Raw genomic sequence first — 11,379 nt, 5'->3', positions numbered from 1 at the left:
TGAATCCAAGACCGAGTGTATGATACATATGCTGCGAGTGATCATCAGATAATGCCACTATACAATTCATTTACTGAAATACATACCAATAAGTATTAACACTGAAGGTTAAGTTGGGTACAACCAAACTGTGATTGTGTGTATTTACCTACAATCAAAACACGTACATGCAAACCTGCATTAACATATAAACACGTAAACTAGATCAATTTATTCTTACACCAACCAAGAAGTGGTATTTTCGCATCATCAATGCTAAAACCAATACCAAAACCAATCCCAAACACAAGTGCAATAAGAATCTTCTTTGTCTCAGATCTGTGAGTGTTACTCGTAGGAACTACTGCTCCAGGGCTCTGTGGCATTTTGAGGCAAGAACGACTCGACAATGGAGGGCCACAGAATCCTGGATTTCCTTCAAAGCTGGAGTTGGTAAAAGTATGAAACTGACCTCCAGATGGCACAGGTCCCTGAAGATCATTGTATGCCACATTGAAGGAAGACAAGAAATACAAAGCTTTGAGAGCAGCAGGTATTTCACCAGATATATTGTTATAGGAGAGATCCAACTTCTCTAAGTTAATGAGATTACTGATCTGATCAGGGATGCTGCCAGAGAAGTTGTTGTGACTAAGGTCCAACACATGAATGAACTCCAACTGCCCTATCTCGGTGGGGATGTTGCCACTAAGGCTGTTATTACCAAGATATATAGCTGGGGGGGGGGGAGGCTAGACAGCTGATTGTACTGCATATTAGTCACATTTTGGTGCATAACAAAGATTGGTAACTCTAAATAATTGCTGTTTGCTAGACTGGTGGCCTCTTTCAATGTCAAACCTGGCATCCCACAGAGCTCCGAAGGAAATCCTCCAGTAAGGAGATTCTTAGACAAATCCATGTAGAAAAGGTCTGGCAGAGAACCAAACCAACTGGGAATCGGACCGGTCAAGAGGTTAAATGAAAGGTCCAGGACTTCAAGTTTCTTAAGCTTTCCAAGCCATATAGGAACTTGACCTGTGAAGTTGCAGCCACCCAGGCCAAATATCTGTATATTATCAAATCCATCAGACCCTTCTAGGTTTTCATCATCTGGCAAGGGTTCATTTTTAAAACTCTTGGATAGCACCAGAGTGGTCAGATTCTTACAACTCCTTAGAATCCTAAAAGCCCCAGTGGCATTGGTTAAGAAGTTGTTAGAGATGGAGAGAAAAGACAAGGATTCTAGTCCAACTATATTGGGTGATATCTGGCCTGTGAGCCGGTTACTAGAAAATCTAACTGCTGTTAATGACTTTCAAGAGTAGAGGTTTTGTGGTAACTCACCAGTGAAGTTGTTGTTGCCAAGGTCAAGAATGCTGAGGCGTTGGAGTGTCGAGAAGTTGAAGGCAGAGAGTTCTCCAGACATGTACATGACCCGCAAAATCAGGGTGGATAGATTTGTACAGTTGTTGAGAGATGGAGGCAAGACACCGGTGAGGTTGTTGATATGCAGTACTAGCTCTTCCAACTTGGCAAGGTTTCCAATTTCGACTGGAATTGGCCCAAAGAATTGGTTAGAGTAGAGCTCTAGGATCTTGAGATTGGTTAAACGCACAATGCCATCACCTACGGGTCCTGGCAATTGATTGACAGGCACAGAAAGATGTTGGAGATCAGCAAGGTCAAAAATATCATCAGGGAGAGGTCCAGACAGAGCATTGAAGCCTGCCCGGAAGACTTGGAGCTTCGAACAAGACCCGAGTCCGGTGGAAATTGTGTCATTGAAATTGTTGAAGGAGAAGTCCAACAAGGTGAGGTTGTTGTGATTGCCACCATTTTTGCAGAAAACAGAGATGGGAATTGAACCAGCAAAGTTGTTGTTGCTGACATCGAACATACTGAGAGAGCCTGCAGCCACAGATGGGACAAATAAGGAAGGTGGGATTGTTCCGTTAAATGAATTACTGGACAAGTTTAGAATCCGAAGCACACTGGTGGCTTTGTTGGAGGGGAGTGGCAAATAGCCGCTGAGATGGTTGAAGTTCAAGTCAAGGACCTGGAGGCGATATAGTGAGGAAAAGAAGTCCTCCGGGAGAGAACCCAAGAGCGAATTGTGGGAAAGATTGAGGTAGGTAATAGAGGTGAGGTTGGTGATGGAGGGAGAAAAAACACCAGTTAAGCCTCTCCCACTTAACCAGAGATGGCTGACTCGCTCATCATATGGGCTGCAGAATACTCCTTCCCAAAGGCAACAATCAGTGGAAGCTGACCAGTTTAATGGAGATGAAGATGAAAACTTGAAAGCCAAGGACAAGAGAGCGTCTTGATCCACTTGGTCACAACCAGCAGAGACAGAGGAAGGAAGTAGCAGAGTGAACACCAGTTCAGCCAAAAAGAAAAGAAGCTGTGTCTTTGGTCTTTGGCATGGTGTCGCTGGGAAATCCTCCACTTTAGAGGAGGAGGTTGCTCTGTTGTCTATCATCTTCATCATCTTCATCATCATGCATCTATCAGGATCTGGTAGTTCATCTTATTTAACTGGAATCTGCTATGAGCTTGTGCTTACCTAGTAGTAGTAAACACTAGTGACGTTGCATGCACATGTTGATCATGGACAAATACCATGAAAATGTTTCCTAAGAGGAACATGAAAAAGCTATCACATCAAAACAACTCCTATTGAATATAAAAAGGAAGAAGCATAAAACAAATCTACCCACATAAGAATTACAAGTTAAGTAGTTTAGAATATCCAATCACGTAATTTGACTAAAACAGGAAAAGTAATTTGGATTGGAGGGGAAGTTAGTCGGTCTGGCTATTTGTCTGTGGTGCAACACTTGATTTTCGGGTGGTATTACATAAATTATGTTGTTGCAGTTAGACTAATATGCATGAACATATATATTACATATTGATGGTGACTCCTGGAGAATAAGTGTTTCCACAGAAGCAAGCAAAAATCTTTTACATCAGAAATGATAATCCTGTCACTAAAAAATGAATACAGACCAGAATCATGAGGGATGAAAATTTCTAAGCTACCAGAAAAAGAAATATCTATTACTACAGGAAACAAAGTAACGGACTTGTGTAAAATATAAAAGAAAGAAAAATTCCTTAGAGGCCTGATCTTAATATAAAATCAATCACAACTGTTAGTAGTCAGTCTTAGGCTCTTGACTGTTGAACTTTGTAATTACTCAGAATGTGGTGAAATAAAATAACATGATTCCTTTCTATCCTACGGTTCCTACCTAATGGAGGAGCTGGATTGGACCTTACCTGCCTTATAGATTATTATGAATAACAATGAATTGCATTTGATTCATAGTCTTGGGCTAAAAAACCATAAAGACTTGACTTGGTAATAGTAATACATAGCTTGAATTTATTGTAAAGCATTGTTAAATGTACAGGTCATTTCCTTGAAATACACATGCCTTGACCTATACATTATAAATCAAAATCACCAGTTTTCTGTATAAACCCTTGAGGAACTGGAAATAGCAGTCCTGGAATGACTTGGCTTCAAACCTAGAGTGCCAGAGGGGGAGCAAATTTGCTCCACACCCTTACTTCCCCACTTTCATCCCCATCTACCTAGCTAACTGACACATGTCCCTCCTTTTTAATCACTCTAACTACGATTAACTCTATTATTTTTCTAAAAAAAAACTCTTATAATAAATTATATTATTTTCTTATTTTAACTTCAAATAGTTTTCTTGTCTTTTTTTTTTCAAATACAAGATATCAAAGCCTAGTATAATTACTTCCATAATAACCAACGTTCCCTTTCAAAAAAGTAAACCAACGTTCAGTTACAATTTTTTTTTCCTTTCAAAACCATAGTACAGTAATAGGTTTCTTTCTTTGAAAAATTGAGGAGCAAGGTTCTGGAAAAATAAACCGATTAACAATTTGATTATATATTTTTTGGCAAGTCGATCTTATGAACATAGCAAATCCAAGGTATTAAAAAAATTATTATGATGAATTGAAAGGTGATATTCAAAACATGTAAAATGTTTATTGTGAGAAAGACTAGCAGTAAGAAAAATATTCATAAAAAAAATATAATATAGTTGTAAATTATATTGTTAGTTTTTCGTAGTTTATATTTTTAATAGGATAAAATTGGAAATAAAAGAATTTGAAGTTATATAAAAAATTATTATTTATTGTGGTTGAGTTAACCGTAGTTATAGTTTAAAAGAATGGACATGCGTTAGATATCTAGGTGAGTGGGGATGAAAATGGGGAAATAAGAGTGAGCAAATTTACCCCTCAAGGTGCTTCCTGAACTGAACTAACCTCCAGATGGTTATGAGGACGATACAAATTCTTGAAGAAAGAAATGTTTAGACCTATTCAGAGAATTATAGTAAGAGATTTGATTAGAGAGTAATGGGTGGGAAATCCAGGCTGCTTTCGAAGGAGTTAAAGCTGAAAGTGTCTACTTTGACGACTACGACACAAGTTTGCTTAGCAGGTGGACTATGTTATTAGTCATATATTACGTTGTCAGGAAATTGGTTAATGCCTCATTTAGGGAAGACTCACGAACACAGATCGAGTGAATGAATTGGGTATAGACCTCTTTGTATGAACACATATCAGCCTCTGATAAGGGGTTTGATTTATTGATAGTGGAAACCTGGGGTTGGATATTGAACATATTTACAATTTGAAAATAGGTAAAGCAGCCATAAGACAACGAATACTGAAACCCTGGTAAGCTGAACTGTAATGCTGCTTCTCCCGTGACTGTCAATGCTGTTTCTCTGAAAACCAATGTGCATAAAAGTGCAATACAAGTAACAAGTTTTATTACATACAAGAATTATTCTTCTTACACCAACCTAGTAATGGAATTTTGTTGCCATCATTGCTAAACCTATAACACAAACCTCAAATGAAGAAAAAGCCGATACTGATCCCAAAGATCAGTGCACTTAGAGTCTTGTAAGAAGATCTCTGAGTACCCGCAGACACAGGAGGGATAGCAGGAAGGCAGGATAGCTGCGCAGTCTGGTAGCCACATAATCTTGGATTTCCTTCAAAGCTGGAGATGTCAAAAGTATTGAATTGACCTCCAGATGGTATAGAGCCCTGAAGATCATTGTATGCAACACTGAAGAAAGAAAGGAAAGTTAGACCTTTTAAAGAGGCAGGGATTGCACCAGATAGATGGTTGTAGGAGAGGTCCAATTTCTCTAGGTTAGATAGGTTAGACATCTGATCTGGGATGCTGGCAGAGAAGTTATTATGGCTAAGATCCAACAATTGAAGAAACTTCAATTGGCCAATCTCAGTGGGGATACTGCCACTGAGGCTATTCCAACCAAGGTACATTGCTAGGGGAAATTGAGAGAACTGATTGTATTGCCGAGTGGTACCATTTTTAGACATGACAGAAACTGGTAACACTAGAATACGTTGTTCCACTTCATCGGCCTCTTTCGATGTCAATGATGGCATTCCACAGAGTTCCTCAGGGAATCCTCCTGCAAGATGGTTATGGGACAAGTCCATGTAGAATAGCTTGGGTAGACTACCCAACCAACCAGGAACAGAGCCGGTTAGATGGTTATATGACAGGTCCAAGACTTGAAGATTTCTAAGCTTAGCTATCCAGGTGGGCACTTGACCTGTAAATTTGCAACCACCTATGGCAAGAACTTGGAGTTTGTCAAATCTGTTTAGGTCTGCCAGGGTTTCATCCTTTGGCAAAGGTTCTAACAGAAAACTTTTGGTAAGAACCAGAGTGGTGAGATTCTTGCAACTCAATAGAACCATAAAGGCCCCGGTGGCGTTGGTAAAATTGTTGTTAGAGATGGAGAGGAAAGCAAGGGATTCCAATTCAACTATTTCAGGTGATATCTGCCCTTGGAGATTATTGCTGTCCAATCTAATTGCTTTCAGTGACTTGCACAAGTAGAGGCTTTGCGGTAACGTACCAGTGAAGTTATTGTTGCCAAGGTCAAGTGTGGTGAGGAGTTGGAACGTGGAGAAATTGAAGGTGGAAAGCTCTCCTGTTAAGTTGTTGACCCCCAAGTTCAAGGTGGATAGATTTGTGCAGTTGATGAGAGATGCAGGTAAGACACCAGTGAAGTTGTTATTGTGGAGGACCAGCTTCTCCAAACTGACAAGGTTACCAATTTGGCTCGGTATATCCCCCTTGAATTGGTTTGCATGGAGCTCCAGGATCTTTAGATTGGTCAAGCCTGTAATGCCATTGCCAATGGGTCCTGATAAGCTGTTGAAGGGCAGGGAAAGCAGTTCAAGATCAGCAAGGCCAAAAATGTCATCAGGGAGACGACCAGAGAGCGCATTGAAGCCTGCACGGAATACCTGGAGCTTTGAACAAGAGGCAAGTCCAGTGGGAATTGGACCAGTAAATCTGTTGAAGGATAAGTCCAAAATGGTGAGATTGTTAAGATTGCTGCCAGTTTTGCAGAAAACAGAAATCGGAATGGAGCCAGAAAAGCTATTTTTGCTGACATTGAAAAAAGATAGGGAGTCCGAAGCCACAGATGGGATTGTTCCGTTGAAGAAATTGTTGGACATGTCTACAATCTGAAGCTTGCTGGCTTAAGAGATGAATTTGGTAGGTGGCCGTTCAGATGATTGAAGCTCAAGTCTAGAACTTGGAGGCTATTGAGGGAGGAAAACAAGCCATCCGGGAGTTGACTGGACAGGCTATTGTGGGAAAGATTGAGGTGGGTGAGATATGTGAGATTGGTGATAGCTGAAGAGACTGAACCGCTTAAGCCTCTCGCAGGCAACCATAGATGGATGACTCGATCATCCGGAGCACAAATAATTCCTTCCCAAAGGCAACAGTCAGACGAAGCAGACCAATTCAATGGTGATGAGGCCTTGAAATTTAAGGATAAGAGAGCGTCACGATCAACTTGATCACAAGAAGCAGAGGCACAGCAAGGGAGAAGCAAAAAAATATAAACACACTGGCACAAAAAGCTTAGCAATTTTTTCAGGATATCATTCTTCCTCTCCTTGGAACAGGTTACTTTGTTCAGTTTCATCTTGACTATCTCTAAACTACTACTACTAAAATCTACATGTCACTATATCTATTTAAACTGCACACTTACAGCCTTACTCTGAATTATGTTCCATGAATATGGAAATAGTTTATTATTTTGGGATGGGAAATTAAAATCCTCCAACTAGAGAGACAAGACAGAGTGGAGTCATAATGCAGAAACAGATTAGTTTTATAAAAATGTTTTGACCAAGTCTTAAGAAAAAATGAACAATTAATTCTGTAAGATTTGACTAAAACATAGAAAAACATATTCCAAAAGCGTTGACTTGACCACATTGTTAGCTAAATGGCTACAAAAGAGATCGTTTGACTTTGACTTTCCATGCCCTGGAAATCTCATTCAAGAATTTGAAGGAAACCAAGTTTTCTAAGCTCAATTGACCAGTTGTAATAACTCAAGGCAGAAATTGATGGATAGTAGAGACAACACTGAAGAGCAAATTATACGCAAAGATAAAGAAAAAAACAGGTTCAGCATCCATTCAAAGGAAAGATGATACCTTGAATAGCCAAAGACAGAGAACATCTTGGTCCAATTTGTCAATGTTAGCAGAGGCGAAGCAACACAGCTACCAAAAGGGTAATCCATTGACTGAAAAGACGGGCTGTGTTCTTCATCTACGTTCACCATGGAGTATTTACTAATCCTTCACAATAAACAAAGATGGTCTAGGCTGCTATATATGCATAACATTGTCCATGTGCATTGCAGCTTGCTGTAAACACCATTGACCTACAAAGAGGGAGACAGATTGCTTGTAACGTTTCATAAATACAGTGATCATAATAAATACTATTCAAAGACATCAAGAGAGAAATTCGCATCAATTAAAAAAATGACAATCACACTAAAGAAAATTCAATTATTAGGTTCTAAAAAAAATTGTGGTTTCTACACCTTATTTTGCTTATTCGGCCGGGATATCTAATAAGAAAAGAGGCTGTGTTGTTTAGGGTTTATGAGAAAAGAGGCGGAGTTGAATTTGTATGAGTCATTTGCATCTCCGACGTTGAATTTCGTCTCCAAAACTGCATCTTCGGCCCGCATTCGACCCGGCCCGCTCCGACCCGGCCCAGTCCGGTCAGAATCAGTAGTCTTTCTTCCTGACAGTGCAAGTGCACCGTCAGTGCAAGTGTACCGGAGACAGATTCAATGGGGTTTCTGAACGAAAAAATCGTCATTTACTTGATATGGCTCGGTGTATTCTTTTTAGTGCCCACATGCCTAAATACCTTTGGGGTGATGGTGTCATTACTTCCGCCCACCTCATTAATCGTCTTCCATCTCGTGTCCTTCAAGGGAAAATTGCCTATGAGGTGCTTGCATCTCATGTCTCATTACCCTCTTTTCATAATCTTCCTGCCCGTGTTTTTGGTTGTGTTGCTTTTGTTCATCTTCCCCAACATCAACGTTCTAAGTTGGATGCTTGGGCAGTTAAATGTGTGTTTGTTGGGTACGGAGGACATCAGAAAGGATACCGGTGCTATCATCCCCCTACCCGAAAGTACTATGTCACTATGGATGTTACCTTTTTTGAGGAAATGAGTTATTTTTCCGCTTCTGATACTGCTCTTCAGGGGGAGAATTCATATTTTGAAGAGCTGTATCATGGAGAGGGGGAGACCAGTGAGCCAGTCGATATGGTAACAGGTTATGTTGAGATTACCAATGTGTCAGCTACACAGGCACCACCGGAGGTCGTCACTCGAGAGATCCAGGCACCAGAAACTGACAACACAACTCCCCCTCAGGTTTCCCCTACAACTGTTTATACCCCTGACCAATGCTCTACTGGTACAGAAGATCACTCATCTGAGGTTGGTCATTCTATTAGGAATAATAGTAGACAATATGTTTTGCCAAATAGGTCTACTCGGGGTCAACCAACAAAAAAATATGAACCTACCCTTCAGACTAAAGCCAAGTATCTTGTGGCCAATTTTATATCTACCAAAAGATTATCTAAGTCATATGAGTCATTTGTAAATCAAATATCTACTGTATCAATACCTAACAAAGTGCAAGATGCATTGAGAGATCCAAAATGGAGGAAAGCAATGGAGGAAGAGATGGAAGCATTACAACAGAACAATACTTGGGAGCTTGTACCTCCACCATATGGCAAGAAGACTGTAGGATGTCGTTGGGTGTTTACAGTGAAGCATAATTCAGATGGGTCAGTAAACCGGTATAAAGCACGCCTAGTAGCGAAGGGATTCACTCAGACATATGGCATAGACTATGATGAGACATTCGCACCTGTTGCAAAGATAAACACTATCCGGGTATTGCTCTCTGTCGCTGCTAATTTGAACTGGCCACTTAGACAGTTTGATGTTAAAAATGTATTCCTTCATGGAGAACTAACGGAGGAAGTATACATGGATTTTCCGCCTGGATATGTGGCCGCTTCTCCAAGTAACCCCGTATGCAGATTGAGAAAATCTTTGTATGGTCTTAAACAATCACCTCGTGCTTGGTTAGGAAGATTCTCACAATTCATGAGGAAAATTGGCTATATGCAGAGTAATTCAGACCACACATTATTTCTCAAACACCAACAAGGGAAGGTAACAGCCCTAATCATATATGTTGACGATATGGTAGTTACTGGTAATTATACTATTGAGGTGAACATATTACAAAAGCAGCTAGCCACAGAATTTGAGATGAAGGACCTAGGTACACTCAAGTATTTCTTGGGCATCGAGATAGCCTGGGGAAGTGATGGTATCTATCTGTGTCAGAGGAAGTACATCATTGATCTACTAATGGAGACATGTATGTTAGATTGCACTCCAATTGATACTCCTATTGAGCAGAACCATCGGTTAGAAGATTATCCAGATCAAGTGCCCACTGACAAAACTCGTTATCAAAGGCTAGTTGGACGCTTGATTTATTTGTCACATACCAGGCCAGATGTTGCATATGTAGTAAGTGTTGTGAGTCAGTTTATGCACAATCCGAGTGTGGATCATATGGATGCTGTTGTGAGGATTTTGAGGTACTTGAAGTCAGCTCCAGGGAGAGAAGTAATGTTTTCTAATCACAACAATATCCTTGAGATTTGTGGCTTCACAGATGCAGACTGAGCTGGAAATATTACAGATCGAAGATCCACATCAGGGTACTTTACCTTTGTTGGAGGTAATCTTGTTACGTGGAAGAGTAAAAAACAAAATGTGGTAGCTCGATTTAGTGCTGAAGCAGAATATAGAGGTATGGCTCAGGGAGTGTGTGAATTGTTATGGCTTAGAAATTTGCTACAAGATTTGGGTATTAAGCCTAAATGTGTCATGCAGCTGTACTATGACAACAAGGCAGCCATTGATATTTCACATAATCCTGTGCAACATGATCGTACAAAACATGTGGAGGTTGATCATCATTTTATAAAAGAAAAGCTAGACGCGAAGATCATTAGTTTTCTTTTTGTTTCTACAGAAGAGGAACTTGCCGATATGCTCACAAAAGGAGTGTCTAAAAGGGTCTTTGTCTTCTGTCAGTGGCTGATCTATTCCTTGAACCGGTATGAGCATGTCATGGTTCTTTAGAATTGGGACTAACAAAGATTTCCAGAGTGAATAGTTGTCTTCAGTGAGTTTAACCGGTATGAGCTAGGCAGCAACATGTGGCTGGAATTGTGAAATCACCTCAGATTTTTCAGCCATGATCCGATCGGTCGAATGAGCTATTAATTTATCATGGTATCCCAAGCAGAACAACAATTAAAACGAGACATAAGTGTAATTATATGAAGCATAACAAGGTCAATAGAGAGCGACAACAAACATATATAATTAAGTTCGATATACAACTTAATTAATTTGAACCAAATCTTTTGACGTGATAAAATGATTTGAGGTTCACATTCAAAACAAATTGTTAATAGATAGAGTGGCTCAAGTGTTTATAAACTCACAAGCTAGATCTTAGTTCCCAATGTGAGATGGAAACAAAAATCCAGTGCTCCCAGAGAACCACGTGATAATATCCACTCAACATGCCTCTGTACGTTTGACGAATTTTCAACTCATACACGTGGTCAATATTTTGGGTGACTTGGAGTGCATGTGGGCATTTGAGCTTCACACGTGAACGCAAGTAACTCGCTCTAATACCATGATAAAGTGATTTAGGGTTCACATCAAAAACCAACTGGCAATAGGTAAAGTGACTTAAACCCTTATAAACCAACAGATTAGATCTCAATTCCCAATATGAGATGTATATTCTCAACATGATGAATCCCATAAACTAGTTTCAAAGGGAAGAAGAAGTTGCTCATTTATAGGGTTTTCCATTGGTCGACGTGACG

At 39.9% G+C, this 11,379-nt stretch overlaps 2 protein-coding genes across 2 annotated transcripts; both read right to left on the bottom strand.

Annotated features, from left to right (window-relative positions):
* LOC126799361 (receptor-like protein 2) lies at nucleotides 1–2,525 on the bottom strand. Its single transcript, XM_050526557.1, is given in 2 exon segments — nucleotides 1–725; nucleotides 728–2,525. Coding segments are annotated over 2 exon segments (2,283 nt in total). The 5' UTR covers nucleotides 2,486–2,525; the 3' UTR covers nucleotides 1–200.
* Nucleotides 2,526–4,792: 2,267 nt separating this feature from the next.
* On the bottom strand, nucleotides 4,793–7,787 carry LOC126798806 (receptor-like protein 3). Its single transcript, XM_050525868.1, is given in 2 exon segments — nucleotides 4,793–6,581; nucleotides 6,584–7,787. Coding segments are annotated over 2 exon segments (2,136 nt in total). The 5' UTR covers nucleotides 7,035–7,787; the 3' UTR covers nucleotides 4,793–4,896.
* Nucleotides 7,788–11,379: the final 3,592 nt, after the last annotated feature.

This window comes from Argentina anserina, chromosome 6 (assembly GCF_933775445.1).
Source record: "Argentina anserina chromosome 6, drPotAnse1.1, whole genome shotgun sequence".
Classification (NCBI taxonomy): Eukaryota; Viridiplantae; Streptophyta; class Magnoliopsida; order Rosales; family Rosaceae; genus Argentina; species Argentina anserina.
The sequence above is the reverse complement of the archived record's forward strand: the minus strand, read 5'-3'. Positions and strand labels throughout refer to the sequence as shown.